This window comes from Stigmatopora nigra, chromosome 2 (genome assembly GCF_051989575.1).
Source record: "Stigmatopora nigra isolate UIUO_SnigA chromosome 2, RoL_Snig_1.1, whole genome shotgun sequence".
Taxonomy (NCBI): Eukaryota; Metazoa; Chordata; class Actinopteri; order Syngnathiformes; family Syngnathidae; genus Stigmatopora; species Stigmatopora nigra.
Genome location: NC_135509.1, coordinates 11,133,537 through 11,160,368, shown reverse-complemented (window position 1 = coordinate 11,160,368; position 26,832 = coordinate 11,133,537). Strand labels below are relative to the sequence as shown.

The window sequence follows — 26,832 nt, the reverse complement described above, 5'->3', positions numbered from 1 at the left end:
CTGGAAAATGGAACAAGAAGTAAAGAAGAAAAAAACTTTTTAATTTTTATTAAACACTTAGTCATACTTTTCAGCAAAAGGTTATATTCCGAACTGCCTTCGGCAGTTCGGAAGACAGTTGGAGGGACCTGTCTGTGCAAAAGGCGTTCTCGGGTCGGCCTTCGGCCGACCCTCGACCGCTTGCTTGGTCAGTGAACCGCCGACACCGGGAAGCGAACTCACGTTCTCTCCGTGCAAAGGCGAGTGTGCAACCCACTACACCAACTCGCCACTACACCAAATAGGCACATCCAGCCCGTTTGCATCAATTCATAAAACCACCGCATGTTCTATCACTGCAGAAAACCTGACATTGTAAATTAAAAAAATAAGAGACAATTGTGCTTTCCAACAACTCGTGCTCATTATTATCATCATCGTCATCATCCATAAATTACTTTAAATAATACAATTACTTACAGCATTAATTAAAAAAAAGAGGCATGTACAATTCTTGTAATGGACTTTGTTAACAACCGATTGTACATTTGCATGGAGATAAAAGACTCACTAGTTTCAGTTCTGCCCATGACCTCATTTTGTCTCTTCACAGCTCTGAAACATGTTCATTTTTTTGAAATAGGACAACATTATAGCCAAGGCGTCATAAATTATTTCACGCAAAGTTCCTACTTACAGTAGTTTCAGCAGAAAGCGCCATTGAAAAAAACTTTCTGAAATTAGATCAATACCGCAATAGCTGTTATTGACGGCAATGGAAGCTGTCAACTCCTCACAGCTAAAACGGATTAGATGTCAATCACTTTCAATGTCAACCAATGACTTCATTGAGTGAATTCAATGCGTGTGACATGAGGGAATGCATAGCAGCCGGCTTTTTCAACAGCTTCACAAACGCGAGTGAAAAGTACGACATCATCATATGCAAAGTTGATTAATAATAAAATAAGATAGAGAATTACCAACACTCATTTCATGTCATGTTGTCTTTTTCTGTCGTCAAATTTGTGCAAAGCTGAAAAAAAATATGGCCAAAGAGACACATTCTTACTGTACATGTTGACAAGTGTCCTAGTGTTCTTAGGGTGGTAATCCAGCACAGTCCTGGAAGTCTTTCGAGAAAAAATGTGGGTATTAAAAGGCAGTTCGTCCAGCACTCATGTTGTCCTTTTTTTGGCCCAACAAAAGAGAGAAAGCATTCACGATCTGAATGACAAACTCAGGAGCTGTCCGACGCCGCATCCTGCACGTCGCCATCCGTCCCCCCCGCGTTGCTGACATCGACGTGATGCCGCTCGGGCACCTCGCCCGTCACGGCCACGCGAATGACTCTTAGCCAGCGCTGCTTGAGTTCCTCACTCTCGGCGGCAAAGTTGTGGACGGATTTGGACTGCGAAAGGCGGAAGCTGGCCTGTGGATCGGCGGGACGGCTGCTGTCGTCCACCAAGTAGCCCAGGAGAGGGATGGTGCTCTGGGCCTTCACATCCTGCGTAGACGTCCAAGGGTTAACAAACAAACACACACACTTCTCTGGAGATTCAATTATATCTATGTTTTTACCTGAGGAGCTCCATAGAGGTAGAGTACCAGACACTCCTTCTCCGGGATGACGCACCACACCTTCTGCCAAGGTTTGTTCTTCTCGCAGTACTGCAGGAAGCCACACATGATGCTGCTACCGCTGAATTGTGCCGCCTCGATCTAGGTGGAAGCCATTGAAAGATCACATACAAGCTGTTGCTCATCCTGTTTTTTTTTTTTCATGCTCACCTCCAAGATGCCTTTTTTCTTGCCCTCGGTAATGGTCTCTCCCGTCAGGATGGAGAAACAATCCCGGCACACTTTGTTCACTTTGTTGCCGTCGTACTCCAGCGCTACTTTGTTGTCGGAGCATTTCCAGCACACCACCTGACAAGAAATAGGTCTCAGGGTTATGAACCTTTGGAGGGGATGTGATTATTTACGATCATTTACACCAGCAAGTTTTTAAAGTATCCCTTTTTGATCAATAATAATTTTAAAAACTAATAGTTTCTGCTTCATAATTTTTATGAACATTTTTTAAAATGTAAATATGAGACTATATTTTTTTTGCCTTTTCAAGTTAAATAAATGCAAAAAATACTCCAAATAAATACAGAAAAAGATTTGAACTCATTGCCTGCTATTGACAACGTCAGACATTCAAGTCAATTAATATATTTTTCAATGTCAAAATGGTTAGACCTCTAACACTGGCAATGGCAATCTATAAAAAGTTGCCAGGTTTCCACAAAAAGACCAAATGGCCGTGACTCAAATTTGTGACCTTTGCGGTTTGGACACTTACATAACCGCAAGCTCTGCAGTGATGTCGCCGTCGTGTCAGCGCGTTGAAAGATTCTTTACATTTCATACACATTGTCACTTCATTGTCTCGTATCCATCGAGGAGCACGCTTCCCCAACTCGGCATTCTGAAATGTTATAAAAAAAAAAAAAAGGACACACAAGATTAATGTTCTGTAATCAGCAAGAAGCGAGACAGACCACTGTGCTCCTCACCTCCTCTCCATCCTTGGACGCGTTCTTGAAGGACTCGGTCTTCTGCTGGAAGACCTCAATGGTCTCTCGGAACGCCTGGAAAACACTCGTATTAAAACAAATGTGGAATTTGATGAAATAATAAGCTCGTGAAAATCACACTGCACATACCTTAATCCAGCCCACCTTGTCCTGCTCGGAGCTGAAAGTTCAAATAAAGTACATTAAAAGGTAGCCATTTTGCAACCATCGTGGTTGTCAGCTGTGGTCGTAAAGTTATTTTTAAGCATTCATATAGTCTAAATATGAACAATGACTTACTTTACTCATTTTGACTAAGATTCCATTCATAAGTGAAATGATAGTGTCTGGAGTAGAAATGATATACAATTACATCATTGTGGCAAAGATTGTGATTTCTTATTTTTGGTCAACTCTTCCAGTAAAAAAGATCATTTTATTTATATTGGGTGCAGCAGGCAAATGAGGAGATTCAATGCAATCATTTTAAAATTTCAAAATACCTGGCTTGCAACTCTAATGTCCTCTCTTTCCCTGAAACTTGGAAAGTATGAGGGTAGTCCTCATTACTCGTTTCCAGCACTTTCATCCCGTCAATGCCGATTCGCGTCCTAACCGTGTACTTGGAGCCACCCAAGCTGAATTTGGGTACGCAGTACAATAGCATGTTGTTGAACTGTGAAAGAAGGAAGAAAAAAAAGTAATTCCCCGCCCGATATGTATTAAAAAAGCCTCCACTTGAACCAATTTCCCACATTGGCCTCACCAGGAAGAGATATCGCTCCATGGCCGAAGTGTTTCTGGCCGCCAGCTTCAAGATGTGACCTTCTTTGATGAACTCGTTGGAGGCGTGAACGATGTCCTCCTCCTCACCGAGCATCTCATAAATCTCCATCAATTTCTTCAAATTTTCCTGAACAGAATGTGTTAGGCGTTTGTTTGAGGCTCTTAATCGTGATTTGACCCATTGGGCGTACTTACAGATTTCCGAATGGCACTGTTGGAGTGAGTCGCAGCCGTGGCGATGATTTCTAAGGATTCTGGAAAAAGTCAGAAGGGAAATATTTCAATAAAATCACAAATGACATCTTTAAAGAAAGCTACTTAAAGACATAGAGAGGATTAAGTGATTCCCAGTGGCCTCTTAAGAAAATGTATGACATTGAAAGAGTATCTCTGAAGCTGAGCATTTTCATTTCTTACTTTCTGCGTCTCTTCTGTCCGGATCGTCCTGAGGAAGTTTCTTCAAGTAATCCTTGAGGAGCATTTCGTATCGAGGGACTCTCTGGACGGGTTCCAACATGTGATGTTGAAGTGTAAGGCATCCACAAGCCTCTTGAGTCTGGCCACACAAAGAAAATGTGTTTGAACATCAATCAAGATGAAAATGAACCCGTAATATACATCTGCAATAAGCACTTTCGATGAAGTGATACTAGAACATTGTGAATGGACCTGTATCTCCTGAATGATGGACTTGAACTGCGGCGATCGATCGCTCCACTGTTTCAACAGCTCCATGGCTTTGTCGAAGTTCTTCACGTATTCAGCGTACATTTTCAGGAAAGGCGTAAGCTTCTGGAGGATGTCTCCGATGCGAGGAGTGGACTCCCTTAAAAAGGTGGACGGCGGAAAAAGAGACCATTTTTGTACGGCTGTGCTTGGAATCCTAGAATCCTTCTCGGGTTTTGGGACTTACCATTCTCCCATGCGTTTCTCCAAGTCAGGAAGCAAAAACTGACTGTGAAAGGTGTTAATGGAGGAGATATTGGAAAAGATGTTTTTCACCACATCCACAGGAAATGTTCCTTTACTGGCCTCCTCCATGAGTTTGGCACAAAATTCCTACAAAAGAGTAAATACCATTTTTATGCCAATTGCTCCAGTGTATTGCAACAAGGAAAATAATAATGGATGGTGAAGAAGCATCTCACTTGATCCAGCAAGTTGAGTCGAGTGACGTAAGCTTTTTCCGTGTGCAAGAGCTCGCTGGCAATCTTAAACAACTTCTGCTCATTTGTCTCCTAGAAAAAGATTTTTAAAAATCCATTCTTGAGTTCACATGCGTAAAAGGGCAGAATTTGAAATTTCAAATCAATCTATTTCATTTGAATTCTCAAGATTGGATTAAAAACCCACCCTCAAGGTATCCCCAAAAAGTGAAAATTTAAGGTCAACTGGACTTACAGTATGTGAAGTAAATTGAATGCCACAATTAAAATAAACTGGATATATGTAAAGTAAAGTAAACTTAATGGTTTGGGGACTTAATTGCATTTGAATATAATTAATTAAGTTAACATTTCAAGTTCACTCAAAGCAAGATCCAAGTAGAATTTGCACAGAAATTGTGTTAAACCAAATGTCCACCTTACAAACATGATCTTTCAGGTCAATTCAACACATTTGATCAATCTGACAGTGTCAATTTATGGATTTCAGCTTAGCATGTGCATATGTGGAAATGTTAGGTAATGTAGGCAACACTACTATGTGGCTTGCCATGGGGTAAATGAATTAATTCATCTTTTCTCATTCCTGAAAATAGACTTTCCATAAAAAGCATTCAGAGGCAGTTGCACATTGTGTATCAATATTGCAAATACTGCACTGCAAGTGGTAACTCCAAACAAAAACAGTCTTTTTGTCATTCAAATCTCACTGTATATATAGAGCCGTGTTATTCCCATCTATAACAGTCAGCATCTGTGATACTATTCATGACAAACAATTTGCAATTCCAATTCCTCCGACTGCTGCCATCGATCTGCATGTGAGATATTTATAATCTGTTGACAACAACCTAATCCTTTGGCACCTTCAGGCTAACTCAGCTGCTTAAGCATTCGACATGCAAAAAATAACTCCTCATTCATATACTAACATGCAAGAACTTGTCATAAGATCCGATGTATGCATATTTATTGATTTATATATGTATTGATTTATCTACTTATTTCTTTGTTTTATAACAGTATTTATGTATTTATTTAATATATTTATTTATTAACTTATTTTTTATAAACTTGTTTTTTATTTTATATATTTATTTATTAGCTTATTTTTTATAAACTTGTTTTTTATTTTATATATTTATTAATTTACTTATTTATATATACATTTATTTATGTATTTATTTATTTAACTTACTTATTACCCAACTATTTATGTCTAAAATGCCTTTCCTGTATCTGCATTTTCACCCTCTTGCTACTGTGACAATGAAATTTCCCAAATATGGGATGAATAAAGTTATCCAATCCAATAATGTAATAAAGCATTGTAGTAAAGTATAGCCCATTTTTTGCTGCAAGTAACTAGAACTTTCGCAATCTGTTGCCCTAATATCTATACGAGGAGATTTAATACACACCTTATGCAGCGTGCTGGCGTCTTCTTTCAGACGTTCCCGTTCTGCATTTGTCCCGCTCTCTTCGTTGTCGTGCGAGCTTTCCGAACCGGTCCTGTCGGTGCACGAACCCGAGTCCTCGTCCCTCCTATCCGTGCGTCCCATGTCCCCGTTGAGCAGCGCCGTGTCGTCTATTCTCCCATTTTCACCATTGCACGCCCGCTCCTCATCCCTTTGGCCGCGCTCCATCTGCCTTAGCACCCCGTTGTCCTCCGGAACGTGTACATCCTGCGATTTGGATGCCGCAGAGTTGGCGTCTACTACTGCGTGATTCTCGATCTCAGCGGCCTCCGTCAGCTTGCGGGTGGTCCGGTGCGCCGGGCTGAAGTTTGCCGACTTGTTGCTCTGTTTGTGTTGTAAGCCGTCTCTCTTGTTGTCCGAGTTGCTGCGAAAACAGATGTCAAAAATGTACAACGTTACAAAAAAAAACAGACGTTCGTTCACAGGAGCTGCTCGAGCCGGCACGCCGATCAGGAAGTGGGGGAAGAGTAAGTGTAGAGCAGGTTAAAAATAAAACTGACTTCCAGACTTATTCTGTCCTCTAAGCTCTGTGTGTGTGTGTGTGTTTTTGCGTACAGTAATGAATAGGACAGTAGCAGCTAACTCCCTAGAGGTAAAAACTGGCCTACTTCGACACACACCTGTCTAACAAGCCAACTTTTTAAGGATCACAAATAGGGAAAAAAATACACTGTGCCAAATATAAACAGAAACACGGCTGTTGTTCATCCTGCAAAGAGAGCAGCTGTTTCCCTGAGAGAATTATTTGTATACCGCTGCACTATAATCGCCATGTACTCAGAGAAAGTAGATCTTGCCATTTAGTAGCAGTAAAATAATAGAACTTACGAATCGACAAACATGCGTCCTTTTTAAAGTCAGCTCAAGTTGCACTCCATTTTTGACAGAAACAGGAAGCATATGTGAATAGAGGAAGAACAAGCCATTGGCGCAACACTTCTTGTGCCCGGCCGCCTTTCAACACGAGACGTCAAACTCGTCACCACCACCACCACCACCACGGGTATTGAATAATCCACTAGTGGAATCCAAGACGTTCTTCATGAAGATAAACTCCAGCCAGGGTTACACGAGGTACGTAAGAAGGGTGACCCACAAGGCAGTCCAAAGCCCGTTAAGTTCCACGTGAAGCAGATTAGGACATTAATAGGACACTAATTCCGTCCAAGGTAGTCTATCTTACTGTGGGATGTCTCAGGGGGGCATTCCCGGTGGTCTTATAGTGTGAAAGATACACATCCGCTTGTCCGGTGAACCCACATTTCAAAGGAAAGCCAAAAATAAGAACATTCTGTTTATATTCTGCTTTGATAATAAATTTAGGTTAAAGGGAAATGGGGCTAAATGTGATCCTCCTTCTGTCGGAATCATGAGAAGGATACCAGCCCTTCCTTTTAGGGTTAATAAGAACATTCAAGCAATGTAGGAAAACAAACATAATGACAATATGATGACAATGAAGATGAAAGATGAAAGCGTGGTTTTGAATAGCTAACAAATCCATACCTCCTGATCCTGGTTCTCATATCTCGCCACTGACTGTTTTCCCATAAATGAATGAGGAGGCGCGTCTGCCCTCGTCTTCTCGAATCTGCCTTCATCCCTTAGCCAAAGACTGAACTGTAAACGCTACCGTTAATCCAGTTCCCAGTTCACCAGAGTCACCGGGTCAATGCGAGCCTTTCCTATGATGGCGAGACTTCTGCTTTTCATCCTTTACGTGGTGGCGACAAAAGGAAATGTGTTGGGAAAGACTACGTATTTCCGATTCTGCCATCTCAAGGTGTTTTCGTGATTACGACACCCCCTCTATTTCCAGATTTGACTCCACACACTAAAAAACAACCTTGAATGCCATTGTATTTGGTTATCTAGAAAATATTTAAAACTACTATGAATGGTCTAACAAGTTTGATCTATGATAGCCAACGGCTTTCTTATTCTCTTTGAAACCACGAAAGTGATTGTCATGCTTTGATCTGTTTATCAAAACAACTGTATCAACTGAAAAAAGGCAAACACACATTTAAATCAACTTTCTAAAACAAGTATAGATAAAAACAGCGTCTGCAACAAAGTTTTGTACGTAAAACGTTTAAGACAATAATAAACTAACAATATACTTCAATAAAATACCCAAGAGACATCTAGGCAATTTTGAGTGAGAACCTTGGTAATGATCAAACTCTTCCAGCCCTTCAAGTTAAAATTAACAACCAATGGCACTCAAACAGGATTATTCACTGCCATCCCTTTTCAAATGAAGTGGGCATCTCCCCACCTCTGACTTTTAACCCAATGCCTTCTGTAGCAGCCAACTTTTCGACCAAAAGACCCTTTTTTGGGGGGGCGAGCGTCAATATTCCCAGCAGAAACAGGAAGAAACGGAAAGCAGCATTGGTTTCGGACAAAACAAAGACTTGTTCTATCCTTGCAGATCCCAACGAAGGAGAAGCAGAGAGCAGAAGAGAGGAAAAGGCTCCTTCCTACCTGTTTTCCTCAAATCGGCTGATGAGGTCTGACACTTTAGAGTGTTTGTTTCGCACTCTATCCCGGTTTGTGGCCCCCCTTCCTCCACCTCCTCCCTCCTCCATCCCTGGTCTAAATTGTGGTATCTGCTTGTGAGCCAGTGGGGATGAGAGCTCAGTCACCGGGCTCTGAAGTTGTGCTGGTTTAGGAGGCACTGAGGGAAAAAAAAGGGAAAATAATGCTGGATTTTGCTGAGATGGGGTAGGGGGAAGGGTTTAACCACTGCAACATAAAAATAAGGGCTAAGGAGGGGGAGGTAGGGACTATAAAATAACTGTATGTCGCTTCTTTAAGAATTTTTTGATAAAAAAGGCTTCCTTATTTGCTCTGAGTGACGACATCTTTGTAAGCATTCACAAGGTTGAATAATAGCATCCAGCATGATTTACTGCCGCATAAAGAGTGTCTTGTGTGTCTTATCGGTTCAGAATGATTAACCGGGGTCAATGAAAGAGAAACAAAGTTCAACGTTCACTGCTGTCATGTCGACTTACATCATCTGATTCCCCTTTTGGCCGCTTCCCTTCGCTGGGCATCGCTTAACATTGTGATGTAGTATGAAGTACGACAGGGGACGGTGACAAAATGCAATGAAGGATGTTACGACATGACAAACAATGACGTGACCAATAAATAAAGCACGGTCGTGCCGTTGTCTAACTTTGAACGAAAGAGAGCATCGAGTTCCGGTGCGAGGCGAGCCGCCCTGACGTACCTGGCGGTTTGAACTGTGACAGCGGCCTCTTGCCAGAACTTCTTCCATTGACGCTGGCCCAACTCTTCCCACTGCCGCCGGAACTGGCTCGACTCAGACACTCATGCACGCTGGATGTACTAGTGAGCCTGCATGATGTATTGATCCCCACAGCTGTAAGGACAAGATGGAGGACTATTTTCACAGTGTATGATTTGTAAGCAAAACAAAAAACTTCCAAAAAAATGTTAAAATTGAGTCCATAGCATCCTTTTAATGAAAAAAACACTTCTGATATTGAACTCAAAATGAACCATATTTGCAAACCCAGTTTGTTTTTGAGCTAGCAGTTTATCCAAAAATCATTCTGCATATATAATAAACATGCTGCCCCAGCAATGTTTCTTGGCTCATTTGCATATCGTCACATTTGCTTTACTACCATCTCGTTTGGGTGGGATGCCTCACCTACAGTATTATATGAAACACTGTCAATGTCAGGATATTATCAGAGAGTAGATTAACTCTAAAATGAAATCATCAGCTGGAAATAATGCATTACAGTATCCGGAAGATTGAATTAATTGTCTAGCTGATGACCCGGTGAGACTCCACCATCTATCTAAGCAGCTGGTGCAGCACGGCTGTTTATTTAAGCGCGCAACAGTGAGGTAATGGAGCGACAGACAAACACGGGCGTATTAACAGTAAGCGTTTGCTATTTCTCACATGCACTTGTCTTTTTACATGAGGCCGCTCAAAGGCCATCTCATCATTTTGTAAGCCATTTCCCCAAAAAGGTGGTCACTTGAAGGTCATGATTTTTCATTTTTGTATGGAACTGAATGCAAAAAGTAGTGTACTTTTGTCTTTTCCTGTTTGAATAAAAACTGCTGAAGTCCAAAGCATCCAGACCACAGAATGTCAAACAACTATCATTTGGGTTGGTCCTTTATCACTTAAAACCTGGTTTGGAAGAGTGGAAGATGGCTTCCATCTGTATAAATCGGTGAGAAGAAGTCTTAAATGGTTCTATTTATATATCCAGACAAAAAGGGTTGGATGTGTTTTAATGAGCTCTGGGTAGCAGCTAATTCCAGAGGATGCTTCAGTGGACTTAATTGGTATTTCAATGCACTACAGTAAATTTAGACAGTGTGTATTTGTGTTTTTGAAATATTCCATGCAAAGTTAGAGGGTGATAACATACAATATATGCTCTAAAATGAGTTCAGAGATGCTAAATTGTACATTCCATACACTCATGAGACACTTTAATACGTTATAGAAGAGGGGCAAAATATCATTAACCAGGTTTATGCCTTTTATACTCAAATGACGTATTTATTTTTCAAGCCTAATCGGGTATTCATTAAATTAACTGCCATTGACAGCAATAGACGTCAAATAAATTTTGACTGGGAAGGACAACTGTTCATTTAATCACCCCTACCAGTGAAAATGGATCAGACATCTAACACCATCAATATTGCACTGAAGTCACAACCAGTCTTCCCAGTTCAATAAATTTGAGTCGATTGCTATTAGTGGCTGTCTTAAATATTCTATGAAAAAACAAATGAACCTTGATGTGTTAGGCCAGTGACCAATACATATTGCTCTATTTATTCATTTTGAATTCTTTAATTAATGTAGTTCTTTATTAATTATGTATTATTTTCTCAATGCACAACATTTTTAATATTAAAAAAAATGAAAATGTTTTGTTAAATGACCACTAGTAGTCACTTGCACTTACCAAGGTTTTTTTTAATGACCAAAAATAGTCACAGTAGTAAAAATAACAATAAGAGAAAATCAACTAATGGCATGAATAAACAAAAGTACATGTATGTGACTGATGGTTTATTGTTGCATTGGCTTGATTTTCAATGTTCTCCCATCCATGTACACTATGTCAAAGATGAACAAATCATTAAATTATTATCTGGAAAAAGATTAATTTTGAAGACAATTAAAAAAAATGGATTAATTCACAAAGCACCAATAGCTAATGAAATAATCAGAGCCAACATACAGTAAATAAAAGAGCATGTTGTGCCTTTGTGATGAAGAACAGTAGTATTTTTTTTTGTTGTATTTCCAAATCTCAAAGTCAACCCAACGCAATGGCTTGCATTTCCTGCACGTGAATGTCAATGTCAAAATCTATGTCACAAAAGGAATGAGGGGGAAAAAGGGCCACAGAATCATATAGTCAGTTCCTATTTTTACATGCTGGCTGTAATTAAAGACAACAGCCCTTGCCAACATCTGAGTGAAAACAGCTCCACGCTGTGTTTGGGAGATCCGCCTCTAAAAAATAAAGGGGGCTCCAAAATGACCGATCAATTCTGAAGTTGGCTCAGGAATTCATCCCATTTTGCCACCCACAGTCACTTTAAAAGATTATGAGAGATTATAATCCACTTGTAGATAATGCAGCATGTATGAAGGAGCAGAAAGCTTGTACACTGTGCTCCACAAGCCACATTTATTCCTAGAGGGTTGAGCTATTAGATTATCCAAAGCATGGGGTGAGGCAGTCCTTGCCCCGAGGGGTGTTTTTAATGGGCCACACGTTAGTTAGTTGGGGTTCTGCAGCTGGAAGTTAAACACTGACATGACTTTTAAACTTAAAATATTACACTTTGACCAATCCATTTCAATGTAAAGATGCTTCTTGCATTTCAGAAACAGTACAAGTCAGAATAGCATTCTAAAATAGTCCCAAAAGATTTGCAATGTTTGTTCTAGTGTCTTCTCATTAAAAGGCAAGAGTGGTTGAGTGTTTGGTAAATTAATGCCAGCCAGAGGCGCCACCACTATATAGAAACACTTTGATGTTTCTTCAGGCATGGGCTTGGATGACTGCTTCCCAGTCTTCTGAATTTGGGAGAACATAAACCACATTAAAATAGTGGATTCAAATATTAGGATCCTTGTTTATTGATACAATTTACTTCCTTAAGTCGCGACTCTCAAATGAATTTTTCCACGATTATTAAGCAAGGCGCTTATGCTGTTTATTTCATTGACAATACAACTATTCCCGCTCCACCTACCAAATCTCCCGTGCAAAGTCAAACCTTACAAAAGGTTTACTATTACAAACAGCAAAACAATGGCCTTTATGTACTTGTCTCAAATGTGCTAAGGTGAGTAGACCCCCCCCCCCCCCAACCCAAGATTTGTCATCTGATGATTAACTAGAATGACCCAGTTTCATCCTCGTCAGCAGTATTAGTCCAAGGTGGAAATATAAAGGCCCACCTGTACCTTTGCTGCCTTTATTGGCAACACCAAATGCAAGATTTGACCACACGCAGCCATGCATTATCGTCTAAATAGATTCCATACCCGGACCGCGAGGAATGTCACATTGTGCTGTTTGTGGATGGCTAAATATATAAAAGACGCCTGCAGCAAAAAATAAAAAATAAAACTGATATGCGCACTTTATGAAAAAAAGTTCTCACTATCTATTAGAAAATGAAGGAAGAAAAGTAAGAACCTTGAACAGGTTTAAGATAAAGATGACTGCAATTGCACGAACAAAACACTCAAAAAACAAGTATTAAAAAGGTTGCCTTGCCTACACCAAAACACTTTTTCCCAATTTTGTGAAGCTCACTCACCCGAGAGCGGAGGGAGAAAATACCTTATGAAGTTTATCCCAAGTATGTCATACATGTGTATCCCAGAAGACCACTACGTCCCATGCGTTGTTACCAGTGCTGATGCTGCTAAATGACGCTGTGTGAGGAGACTCAGCTGTCGACTCCTCCCACACTCTCACTCAGCCTCACACCTTATGTTTAAGTGGCTTTTATAAGGACAATGACACACACACACACACAATTTCAGACTTTCTCACTTCACAAATTTGAACATGTAGAATGCTACCGGTTGTTTGTGATCTTTGTTATTAACGGCGATGTTTTGCAAATTTTATACGACAATCTAGTCACAAATACAGATACTTTGTGCCCACAATTTAAAAACAACATAATCAAGAATGTTCTCTCCTACACACACCCTTTTTACCCCCCAAGCCAATCACATGCACACTTCAAACACACAAAGGCAAAATAAACAAGAGCTTAAGAAATGCAAACAAAAGCAAAATTATAAGGGGCTGGCTTATGAATGGAATGAATTTGGATCAAGTTTAAGTAGGAATACAGGAAAATCCACTGACAAAATGCACCAGCAATGGTTGTCTGTCTCTCTCGGTGTGCCCCTACAACTGACTGGCGACCAGTCTAGGGTGTAGCTTGTCTTTTGCACAAAGTCAGCTGGGATAGGCTTCGGCAAAAGTTGTAATAATGATCCTAAAAAATGGCTTTTACGCTTGGGACTTGTTCTCTATTGGACGTCATCCACACAACACTTTTGTCTGAAGTTGCCGCCTTACCGCTGCTCAAAAGGGGTCGCGGTTGACTATCAAAGCATTTGGAATGTATGTCAAAATAAGTTAAAATGCATTTAAAGAGAGTGGAAAGACAGATGATCAGATGATATAAAGTGGAATTTTGATTGTATGCAGTGTTTTCACTGCTGAATTTGTAGTTGAGATTGTTCCAGCTGGTCGGCAGCTCATAAAAACTGAACAGTGTGGGTGGGTCTTCTTTGGGTGTACACAGTATGGAGACCTTTCTACCAAGAAGTGCTGAATGCTCTTTGTAGGCAGTAAAAAAGGCACGTGATGGTGTATACTATATATATATTAATCACATTGTGTTCAATAACTGGTCGGCTCACTTAGAATGATGGAGAAACAGGTTTTGCTATTTTTATTTTTTTGGAAAGGCTAAGTATATCCACGTTTTTATTAGATTAGAACAGGGCAATGTGACATTACTTTAATGAGACATTCCTTTTTGTAAGTAATTTTAAGCCACAGTCACACATTGCTAAAATGGTTAAGAGTGAGTCATTTGGTTGTTTTGGTTTCATGAGGAACTACAACTATTATGCAACATTTCATTAAAAAAATGCAGTGTTCAAAGTCATGAAAATTGACAAATGTCCTTATTAATTTTCTTAAATACATACAAGATGCATTATTATCACGTAAAAATACATCAAGCCATAAAAGACATCAATTGCTGGATCTTTCTATCATACGGAGATGCCCTACATCTCCCTAGTGGGGGATTAGAGGGTGTGTATCCCATCTGGCTTTATGTGAATCTTTTGTTGTACCCAACACAACTATGTGTGTGTGTGTGTGTGTGTGTGTTGTATAAAAAGTGTGACACATTCCCATTACCAGAAGGCCCAGGGACCACTAACTACTTTTTTTTTCCAGATTAACCCTGCTTCATTTTTTTTCTAATCCAGGAGCCAAAGTGAGATTAGACTGACATTGTCAGGGGTTATCAGCAGCAACATAATGAGAGCAGGCGGACTCAAGACGGAAATGTAGAGTGACACGATAGGAACAAAATCTTAAAGAAATAAAATAAATCACCCTTCACTTTTAAAAGGAGTTGTGTTCATTTGCGTGGAATTTATTAGAACTGTTTTACACTGAATTTGTATATTAACTAAACCTGTCTGTTTCTAGAGTACACAAATGAAAATCTTACAAGAACATGAGCGTGGGAGATGCCACTTACCTGTGGAGGGCTCAATTTTCACAGGCACACAGGCATTTTCTTCACACTTGGACTGGAAACACACTGTGTTGTTGTCGTTCCTCTCTGCAGCGACATAAAATTGAATTTTAAAATGGTGTAACCTAGATTTCAGGGCGCTATTAATTAAAAAGTTAAGAAAAGCAAAAAATGACAAGCCAAAAACAAATAAAATCTCTTGAAATTGCATACGAGTCAATGTATCATGCAAATGATTCTTTTCTTTTTTTTTTTTTTTTTTACTAATCTTGTAGTAATTTTAACATTAACTTAAGATCTAGTTTATTTAGAACATGTTCTTCAAATAGCGTTCTGTAGCCACAGTATGTCCCATAAGCATAGAGCTCAAATATAAAACATATTTTTAAACAGTTTAGGATTTGCCAAATTAGATTTTGTTTGCAAGAAATTGAGGAATAATATAATAAAGTCGTTATGTTGATAAAAATGAAATATGACCCTATTTTGAGGTTTCTAATACATATTTTAAATCATGCATGCAAATCCTCTACACAATTCACAGCTAGTACATCAATAACATATTAAACCCTCGAGGTTTCTGATACACTAATCAGAAGAAAACTTGTTTATTTGAAGAAGATGAGACCACAAAGCAACAAGCCTTTGGAGACAGATGCTAATTGCCTGTCTGGGGTAGTAGTATGTAGGGCATTGTCTATGGAGACAGCTAACCACTATTAAACACATAAAAGATGAAATAAAAATAGTCTTAACCCCTTTCCCTACCCTACATACAACGCGCTCACGTTCATTCAAGTAAAATAAACGTGTCACAAACATTTATCATGTCACCGTGTCCACACACACACGAACAGACAAACACAATAAATCCGTAGTCTGTGCATGCCAAGAAACTAGACTCATGTTATGACTCACAGTGACAAATATGTGAATGATGAATTTTTAACCCAACAGGCTTCACGTCACATTAATTGACATTTGAGTGACATGATGGAATGTAGAATATGATCACGTGTCATGAGCTGCACCTCCTGGATTAAGGACACGTAAAAAAAGATTTTTTAAGCAAAAAAGCTATTTTATTTCATTAATAATACGTTGTACATGACTTCAAAAGTTATGCTCATATTTGAAAAAAATATGGTAAACAATCATAGATGCTAATTCATTAAAAATGCTTATCAGTGTACCATGTCACTTCGATTGTTCCTTATAGTACTGCACAGTTGTACTTAACTGTACTGCAATTGAGTCTTGTTTTGCAAAGTGAGTATATTTTAAATATTTAAATACAGAATTATACAAGACCCCCTTAAAAGGTCAGCAGCCAATCAAAGGCCACACAATGACAAAATAACACTTGAAAATGACATTCTACCTATCTATATATTTCTTAACTCTGTCAGAATAATGACTAAGTCTAAGAGGGTCTTACAATTTGTGTATGTATACGTGCTCCTAAAGCTGGGGGTATAATATTCTAGCTAGGGGATTAAAGTAGCACTTTCTCCATCTGTCATCTGGACTCCTCATGACAGGCATCCCGCTGTTTACACGTGCATCTACAACTGGAAGCATCCCTATTAATGCTAAAGTATAATCACATAAAAGCTTCTTAAATATTCCTTTTATTAAAACATTTGCACTCAGAAACAACGGATGAATTACTAATGTGTGACACTTTCACCAGCTGCTCTTGTTGTGTGACCAAACTCGCAACACATTTCCTGAAATGGGGGAAGTGTCACTATGTTTTGGCACCAAAAAACAAGAATGCCTAGAAATAAATTTAAAAAAAAAATGCTGACCATTGTATTAAACCACCAGTGAAAATATAGCCAGTTTGCTGAGAAGGACCAGGATGTTTAGCATTTGGCAACAAAACATCCTCAATTCTATCAACATCCTGTTTTGACATTCTGAACAATAATCTCTGTTTCACATTTGAGCAAAAAGTCCAGCACAGATTGGAGATTACCAGGCAGATGAAGACACAGTAAATGCTAATGTCTGAGATTTTTCGATACCACTATATCACCGATTGTAGAATGTCACCCTTAACACTATTCAAAATTAAGTTTGTTGTGAGATTTCCCATTTCTCTGCCATCGACTGTGATCGCTGTCATAATTCATTGACATTAAACAAGTTAACAAGAACATTTTCTGGATTTTCAGGGCCATGTTGCCTTATCGGAACAAAGTAATAATGGCCACGTTATAAGTCAACCATTCAAATGTGATTTAGGAAAACAGGTTCAAAATGAGATATAGATAAACTGTAAAACCACTGCTACAAGGGATTTCCCATGAGAACGGTTGACGTTGACAAGAACGTCGTTTGTATGTTTGGCATTTGTCATAAACGTCGACAGCTGCTGAGCATCCACAAGAGATAAAAAAAGGCTTCTAAACGGCAGCAAAGTCCACCAACCTGAGAACAATTCCTTCCAAAACTGCAGTGCCTTCCGCATGTTGTACCCGACCTGGTCAGTCATTTTGCCAAAGTTCTTTACATCCCCTATTTTCCTTTTTGTAAGTGGTTATGATTTCCTCACTTGCCTGTTGGTTTGACAGCCCTGTAACTGTATTTACATGTCAGTATACCTGCTTTGTCACTTAACAAACCGGTTTCCTAGAAACCGGGTATGACGGAGGAAGGAGGAGGAGGAGGAACACAGACAATGAGGGACACCCAACCAAAGGAGAAAATCTCTGACATGCAAAGTACCATCAAACGGTAGTTAAGGGAGGATTTACAAGTGGATCAAATGAAAAATGAGCAAGCCACAACAAGTCTGATTTAGCGTGAAATCTCACACAGGCCTTTCAAACTCTATCCTGGCAAGTTTTCTTTAAAAGCATCGAAGCGGAACAACCTTAACGGATATCTTATTGAAAAAAAAAATAAAGCTGAGATTTTGCATTTAAATAGCTTTCTTAGATTGTGCATATTATTCAGATATTATCCATACATAATGGAATAGGGGTGGATATATTAACATGCCGAGGCACGCCCCTTTAATCATACCATTGTAGTATGTCATCCTTTTGCATGCCCTTCAAACGGGATGTCGATTTTTTGAATGAGAGCAGATGTAGCCACGTCCTCACGTCTATCCAAATGGAACTGACAATTACCAAAGACGTATGGGTCAGCTCCATTCATGATTGAGTGAGAACAAAACGACCTTGTAGAGCTTTTTATGTTGCTGAGTCAACCAGATGAGACCCTCCGTGTAGAGAAAACACTCATCGTTTACCAGCAGCACTGTGTATTCTATTCACATCTCATAACCCTCATTTTTTAGTGAAAATGACCAATTCTGCTTTGGTAAGATATTAATTCTTTATTGTAAGGATATGATATTTGTTGGTATTACAGCAATTCCATTCATTCATTTTAAGGGATTTTGTTCTATCTAATACAATATTATGTGCCCTTTTACAGCATTATGTTATATTGCAACAAAAGAAATAAAAATACATAGAAATTTGGTTGTTTTGGGAAAGTTTACAGCTTAAACATTTCAGACATTTGAATGAAAACCAAAATGTTGATCGATTTTGATTTAATGGGACTATCAATTTTTACATTGACCCAAACCAATGTGTTAATACCTTTATTCTTTAATCATATACTAAGCAGAAATATGATGTAACCGAGCTTTATTTAGTCAAAAAACAAAGCTCTCAAATGCCACCCTCTCTACTGTTAGTAGGAAAAACAAGAAACTGTGTTAAAAGTCTCCTCCTCCCAATTCAAACATACCAATACTCTCACATTATTGAGTAAAACAGTACTATAAGAGTCAAACCTCCCCAACTATTTAAAGGTCAAGTTATAATTTCCACTATTATGGTTACATTATGGTTTTATGCCTTGGTCCATTTGGATCAGTGACTGATATCAAAACAAAACAAAAAAAGGAGTCTCTTCTTAAAGCTTAAACATTGAGAGCGCTTCTTTTTTCACCCACCTCTTGCTCCCACCATGCCCTTGTGACCTCGCGGGGTACTGCATAAAGCAAATAACAGCTGCCTAGCGGCACCATATAAGTGTGTCAATCAATAGGCTCTCCATCCAATCGGTGCATCTGACTTACCCCAGCAGACTCCTCATAAATGAACAATAGGATAGGCCATGGCATATTGGCCAAAGCAAGTCTTTCAATCCCAATGTTACAAATTTAATACCATAGTCATTACTTATCAACACTTTCCATGCAGCCATTTCCTTTTTAAGAAGCCTTTCCCCACCGTTTTATCCGAAAATAGACCTTTAAGTTCCATCCATGAAGCAAAAGTACTTCCTGAGTTTGAAAAAAGGTCCAAAAATAACCACATGAGAAATTCTCACAAAGCAAAGCCTACTTTTTTAGACATGTGTTGGTGGTCTCGGTTCATTGCAGGGATAATAGAACTGCTGTCAGAAAACAGAAGTGACCCATGTTATGACATTTTGTAAAGGTCGATAAGGATAAGGATTTATCATATACCAACCTGATTGCCACTAACTGTTTTTTTCAGCATTTCACCAAAGTACTTTTGACCTATCAACAATAAGTGAGGGAAAAACAACAAACTAGATTGGACTTCACCCTTTCAAATTGATAACCAAAGTGGGAAATGCCTCTATTACACTAACTTTTGCATCTTTATAAGGACCAACACAAAATAAGCCCATAAAACATCCCTGGGAGATTGAGTTGAATTTCACTCATCTTCCATTTCACATGTTTTTGTCCTCTCGGTAGGCCTGTCCATTGAGAATTATTAACACTAATCAGATTTGACTCACTGCATAATTCATGAGGTAAATAGATGGTGAATGTAGCGCCCCATCAAACAGCTCAGAGAGAACTCAAACAAGATCATTGTGTCCACCAGGAATCTTGTATTCAGTATGAATGAGCCTTTTTGACTGAAACTCACATTTCACATTCTCAGCACTGAAGTGGAATGCACAGAAAAAAAGCCTTCATCTTTGAAATCCCAGCCCTAAACTCAAATTTAAGCTTGAACTAACACACCAAAGCTTGAATACAAAGAAAAAAATGACAACCATTATGACTTAAGACTTTAGAATACAAGAGTTCATCAGAATGAAAGCGTTTGGCCTTTATAAAAGGAACAAATGGCGACATAGCGCTAAGACACTACACTTCATCTGACACAATGTGGGGGAATAAGGTGTCAAACAGAATCAGCATTTCCTTTCAATGTCATGGGAGTTCAGCAGAAAGAAACACCGCTGTAGCAAGTGGAAGGAGGACACAACATCAACTTGACATTCTGCCAAATATTGAGTCAGTGCCTTTGCCTTGAGTATGACATGGCATTTTTACATTAAAACTGAACACAAGGGATGAAAAATCCTTGTCCTAAAATTGTAAATGCAGTGACGGGGGAAAGAAACAGTCATGTGATAATAAAATGAAGTGATGGCAGCCACACGCATCTGCTGAGACATCAGCTCTATTTGCATGTAGTACATTATGATTCACTACAATGGGGGTGAAGATATCTTCCTTCTTTAAGTTTCATTTGAGAAACATGTTCTCTTTTTTTAATACACATTTGACTTCACACCATGAGTCCGTCCGTTTCTGTGTATCGGTCAGGCCGCAAAGTACTTCTGTTTTATATTGGACTCCACAGTTAAATGTTGCTAAGAAAGAGGAAGACTGGGATGAACATTACATGTGAATGTATCAGTTTCTCAGTTGAGAAAGTAAAGATAGAGGATTATAGTCTAAAAATGATCTGTATTTCCTTTTCATTCATTCATTTTCTGTACTGCTTATCCTCACAAGGGTCATGGTGGGTGCTGGAGCCTATCCCAGCTGATTTCAGGTACCAGGCAAGGGACATCCTGAATTGGTTGCCAGCCAATCGCGGGGAACACTGAGATGACCAACCATTCACAATCACAATCAGAAAAAGTCAAGTTTCCTGAATTTCCAACCCCCCCCAAAAAGATAGCAGATAGGTTTTTGCAAGGTTTTCAAAAGAAAATGAAGCTAACATTGCCCATTCATCCCTAAAACTGCCCAGCAGATGTTACATTTTTTAAATCTGTCAATCAGTTTTCCTTAGTTTGCAGTTAGCTCAGTAACAGCAGTGGAAACAGACCCTCACATGAGGGCAACATCACATTACCCAGCGCATTTTTTCCCCAGAACAGAACAGCAGCGATCGATCTTCCATTCAAAGCCAACTAAAGAGGAGTAAAGAGCAGTCTCCTCTCTTATTCACGACTGTTTGCATCAATGTAATTTGCCAAAATACAGCACATTGGCCAGTTTCTCTGACATCTCCTCCCCTGCATCCATGCGTGTACTGAACCCGCAACACCCTTCTCATGAGGCACCGTGATATCAATCCGACGCCCTGCGGCGGCAACGTGAATGCCGGTAGTTAGCACTAACCTGAGCGCAGGGGAGATGATGCCTAGTCACACAAGTCGAGTTCAGTGATGAAAATCCACTCCCACTCTCAAAAAAAAGCCACCTCTGTCTTCGAAGCTTCCAGAGGCAGGAGGCAGGTTGTGGCTGCTGTTCTACCTCCGTCTGCTCGCGTCAATTGCATCCTCCCTTCCTTCCGTCGCGCCCTCTTCTCGCTTGCCGATTCTGTGACACTGACTCAGCCTTCGGCTCAGCTTCTCATCTTGCTCTCTCTCTCTTTTCCTTTTGGCTTCTCGCACCGCTCTGCCGTTCTCTCCACAGCGATGGAAGATAATCACATTCCAGTGGAGTTGGGGCATATGGTGGGGGAGCGTCAGTCAACCCACAAGCAGAGCAAAGCCCCCCCCAGTGTGTGTGTGTGTGTCGCATGGACAATCGGTCCCATTGTGTAGGGTGAGGGGAGGGCCACTAAGAGGGGAGGAAGCCAATGGCCACTCTAATCTGCTGCCCCTGGATACAGCCACTGGCCACTGTGCAGAAGATGTGGGAAAGATGGTAAACAATCCAATTGTCAAGGCAGTGATATATGATAACAATATGTTTTCCATCAATCCATTTGAACGGGCAGGTAATGGTCGTGTTTTATTACCATGGAATGTGATTGACATCCAGTCCATTTGCACAAGGTAGAAGTGACAGTGCTCCCAGTTTGGGATGGTAGTCAAAGAGTTAAGTCTAGTGAAATGATATTATCAAGTAGGATATTCAGATCATGTTTTAACAAAGACTCTTGGTTATCTGTGGAAAAAATGAACATATGTTGTGAAACCAGTGGTGATCGCGTGGGCCTCACAGCTATGGGGTCCTGAGTTTAAATCCAGGTCATGTCCATCTGTGTGGAGTTTGCATGTTCTCCCTAGGCCTGTGTGGGTTTCCTCTGGGGACTCTGCTTTCCTCCCACATTCCAAAAACATGCATAGTAGGTTGATTAGACACTAAATTGCCCCTAGGTATGGATGTGAGTGGCCAGGCTTGCTTGTCTCCTTGTGCACTGTGATTGGCTGACCACCAATTCGCGATGTCCCCCTTCTCTGGCCCGGAAACAGCTGGGATTGACTCCAGCACCCCCCGTGACCCTAAAGCGCTTCAGAAAATAAGATGAGATGAGATAACTTGGCGTCCACATGTGTGGACATCACATTTTTTGATATTATTCTTTCCATTACCTGTTATTTTTCCACTATATAGTATTCTATATAAATATTTTATATGCATTGATATTATCATCCACCAGGGGTACCCGTGTGTCGCCCACCCACACTCACATACACCACACCCTCATTCCTCTGATCCATCTTTTGAGTTTTATTCATGGCTCCAGGCTATTGCCTACCACATCGCCATAAGCGCAGGGCCTCCGAAACGTATCATTAATTAAAACCGCACCGGCTAATCTGCATGCATTCTTCTCAGATACATAATCACAAGCACTTCATGTGAACCCATTTTTTCCCCATATCCTTTCCTGCTGTTTATGAGGGTCAATGATGAATGGTTAGTGTTATCTAGAAACACATACACCCAATCCCACAAAATGTGCAGTAGGGAAGAGCTGGCAGCCAGGAAGCAGCATGTCTGGCGAGCATCTGCCCCCGCATCTCAGACACAACCTACACTGGATTGGCTCATGTCATCATCTGGGAATCATGCCTACATCTTCCTTCTGTCAATATGAAACCCAAGCAGCAATAAACTGATGCATCCGAGCGTTCATTTACTGATAAGGCTCGATCTACATCTGGTTAAAAAGGAGCAACGATCACGCTAGAGCTTTAACATAAAATCAAATCCAATTTGAAGGAAATTTGTATATCATAATTATCAAGATACACTTTTTTTTTTGCTTACTGCTACTTTAATAAAAAAAGGTGAATTCCTCGCCTATGAAACACAGTTCTGACAAGTGATGTCACATGAGCACGTGACAACCCACTCCCACGTTAAAACAATGCGTGTGTTGAAAGAACCGAGGCTGGCTGGCTGGCTGGCCTTCCCAGCCTTTTCCTTCCTGCCAGCGAAAACCAAAGTAGAACGCTTCAGTCTTTCCTCTCTTTTTCTCATCAAATAGGAAGTGAAAGAGGGGGGGTACTTAATGGAGCTCTCTAACAATACACAGAAAAGAACCCAAAGAAAGGTGCTCGTTGATGTAAACATCCAAGCATGTAATACGTGCCCTTTAACGCCCCACATAAAATACACAAACACAGTTGGGTAACTGGCCCTGGGGGACTGTGGCCAAAAGGCCGGAGTGGCTGGAAGAAGAAAAAAAAAAAAAAAGTATGGCGGGGGAACAGTTCCCAGGCTTCTGCAGACAAAACTGCTTTTAAAAGAAAAATCCAGTACGGCCTCTTGGACTGAGCTTCATTGCTTCACAGCAGCCACCTCGTTCGTCCTCATGGATACAAAGCCTGTGGCTCGGTGAAACAACTATTCTAATAAGTTCCTTTGCCAAACATTCCCATTAGTAAGCTACTCACTACTTCAGTTTAGCAGCAGCGCTTCACAAAAACAACTTTCAGTGAGGGAGCTGATTCGTTTCACTTGTTTTGGTCAGAGCTTATTAGCATTTGAGAAATTAATCAGGGAGAAAATAAAAGGTAAACAGACATGGGAATTGTGCATTGTATCCTCCATTCATCTGCCAATTCCTCTAAAATTAATCTTACCATAACAGCAGAGTAGACACATCTTTGCGTTTTTACCTTTCGCTCTCCAAAACCAGTACTTGCGACGTCGTTTCATTATTAATCCAAATATTTTCGATGTTGGGGAAAAAAAGGGGATTTCCTGGCTGGTCTGTAGTCCAATTTTTTAAGATCACCTACTGCAAATGGCACCTCTTAACTGAAACTTCTTGTAATGGGTGAAAAGACTGATCATGTTATATTAAGATAAAAAAAATCTATTATTATTTGTGAATCATGTTCGATATTGCGCTCCATTTTGGTAAATTCCTCGTTTCCATCCTCCGAAAAATTACGCATACATCAAACAGGATACAAGACAGGTATATAATCCAATAGTCACTTCTTCAATGCTTTGGATTGGGTCTTTGTAATTTCAGAAAGAAGAAAGAAAAAGCCTTTCTTTCGCAAGTGAAAAGAGCTTTCCGTGATCTTGAAGTTAAGGTAAAAGTGAATATACTGTACTTTTCTGGAAAGTACTTGACAATGGCAGGAGGAGGGGAAACAACACAGTGCAGTCAGGAAACCAGTGTGGAAAGGTTGGCACAGACCCTATGCTGTCTGCTGATAGTCTGTATCAGACTGTAAATCCAAGAGTGGGAAAGATATAAACTACATCAAATGTTAAATATAGATTTCATAGCAACAAGGCAAAAGTAAGCTCATTGTTAATTTTTTTTCCAGCTGATTTTTATTTCTTTTTAAATGTATTTAGAAGTAAAAAATCCAGTGTCGAAATTTTGGAAATGGAACTTTCGGGTACACTGATGATGAGAGTACCAACTACATTAAAAATGTCATGCACAAACATGTGTCAAATTGCCAAAACAAAAGAATGTACAATGCCAAATGTCCACTATTATGTCATGTAGTCAGGCAAATTAATTTGGGTTGTAAAAGTTTTATGGTTAATCTGAAAAAAATGTACGAACAAAACGAATATAATTAACAGTTTAGAAGCGAATACACTTTGCAGAAATGTTCAAGATTGACAACATTACTTGTCAAATCTTGTGGGCTTGCTCTTATTCAAATGTAGTAGTATTGCAACTTATATATGTCACTCTTGTGGGGGAGATGCACCAGCAGTAGAGAAATACTTTACCTCCATCTTCTGGACCAATAAGAAATTACATAAATACAACTAGTGAATTTTGGACTTGCAACTGTAGTACATTGAATAAACATATTATATACGACTTTTACTCTTGTTGTCCCTAATTGTTGGAATCACATGCGCACAGTTTCATATATTAATACAATAACAAGACAATAAAACAGGTTCTTATCATTACAAACGCAGTAAAGGTTCAATAGAAAGGAAATCAAGGCATAAATCATCAACTTGCTCATACTGATGTATTGATTCATGGTGGATTCCTTGACTTACTTACTTGGCAGTGACACACAGCTCATGAATTCATTCATGATTGACTAGTCACGACAATAATAGAGCAACAGAAAAGCCAGGAAAGGACAAAGGAAGGATTGATTTGAATGAATGTGAACTGCTAAACAATGGCTACTGAAACACTATGGCATATATACGTACTTTATTGAATGCCTACTGCTTCTGTCTGGACTCAGTAAGGCCTTATCTATGTTGACTACTACTTATTTATTATGTTGACTACTACTTTAATTCATTAATTATTTGTCATCATTTATTTATCTGTTCGTTTTGTTTGTTTGTTGTTGTTTTGTGCACTTCCCCACTTATTTATGTGTTTGGCTACTTATTTATGACTTATTTATTGATGATTCATTTATTTGTCGTTATTGTTGTAATTTTTGCATTTCTTAGTGAAGCTTTAAATCTCATTATACTTGTAGAATGACAATAAAAACATTCAATTCAATATCCTGGCCTAAGCCCTAAATGTTTTATAAGTGCAAACTACTACAGAGCAAAGTTCGCATTAGGAGCGCAACTATAACAGTGTGCGCATGTTTGCACACGCACCGTTGCAAACCCAACATAATTAAGATGCCCGCGATTAAATGAGCTTATAGAAAGCTGGACGTGGAACTACTTTACAAAATTCAAGAATGCAACAATTTGCAGACTAACCAAGCAACGCTTTAAAAGACGCGCACATCTCATGATATTCCACGGCCATAGTCAATCATTCAAAAAACAAACCCTCCAGCACGTATACGCTTACAAAACAGGCTGAGACTTGCCTGCAAACATTCATACCTGCATGCAGCAACAACTAGCCCAACTAAAACATTGCTGTGTAAACAAGTAATAAAAAGAAGGCACCGATCCTGCTTTCATTCGAACAAAACACGCCATATATATAAAAATCGACCGTAAACAAGAAGTTTGAGCTCACCTGTTTCTTCTTCTACGTCCAAACTCGGTTGTTTTCTGCGAAAAGCGACCCTATTAAAGCCCTCCATGGTTTCTGTGGCCAAAAGCTGCCCACGCATTGAGAAACTCTATCAAATGACGCTCATCTAATGACGCAATTGCAAAGATCTTCTGAAAAATGTTTCTACTTATCCATGAAAAATAGTTAAAGCAGCCGAAACACGTTTGAAAGGGAATAAAAATCCATGTGTCATGTCAGGTGTGTCATTTTTCTCCCGAGTGACCTCATTGGGAGAGAGCAGATAAACACCGCCCACAAACTGTGGCCAAGTTTTATTGGCCTGCAGCAAATGATGTTAAATATAAATGAATCTGGCCCAAACAAGAAGCTTAATTCAGTTTACATTGTGTTGAACCACTCAGTTTTAACACTTGAGGGAGTTACTCACTGAAACGGCACATTTTCTACAGTTATGAAGGCAAAAAGTGACACCCCAAAGTAGAAAATTGTAGAATTAGGGTATTATGTAATACATAAATAACCA

General features: G+C 39.6%; 1 protein-coding gene across 1 annotated transcript; it reads right to left on the bottom strand.

Annotated features, from left to right (window-relative positions):
• Nucleotides 1–284: 284 nt before the first annotated feature.
• fgd4a (FYVE, RhoGEF and PH domain containing 4a) lies at nucleotides 285–26,547 on the bottom strand. The gene is made up of 18 exons (XM_077737823.1): nucleotides 26,310–26,547; nucleotides 14,821–14,904; nucleotides 9,218–9,370; nucleotides 8,464–8,656; nucleotides 5,917–6,337; nucleotides 4,478–4,567; nucleotides 4,243–4,388; nucleotides 3,999–4,155; nucleotides 3,747–3,885; nucleotides 3,525–3,583; nucleotides 3,310–3,456; nucleotides 3,047–3,219; nucleotides 2,694–2,724; nucleotides 2,544–2,618; nucleotides 2,330–2,455; nucleotides 1,771–1,908; nucleotides 1,561–1,701; nucleotides 285–1,486 (listed from the first exon to the last, which is right to left on the bottom strand). The coding sequence occupies exons 1-18, from the start codon at nucleotides 26,404–26,406 to the stop codon at nucleotides 1,220–1,222; spliced, it is 2,637 nt and encodes an 878-aa protein (XP_077593949.1). The 5' UTR covers nucleotides 26,407–26,547; the 3' UTR covers nucleotides 285–1,219.
• Nucleotides 26,548–26,832: the final 285 nt, after the last annotated feature.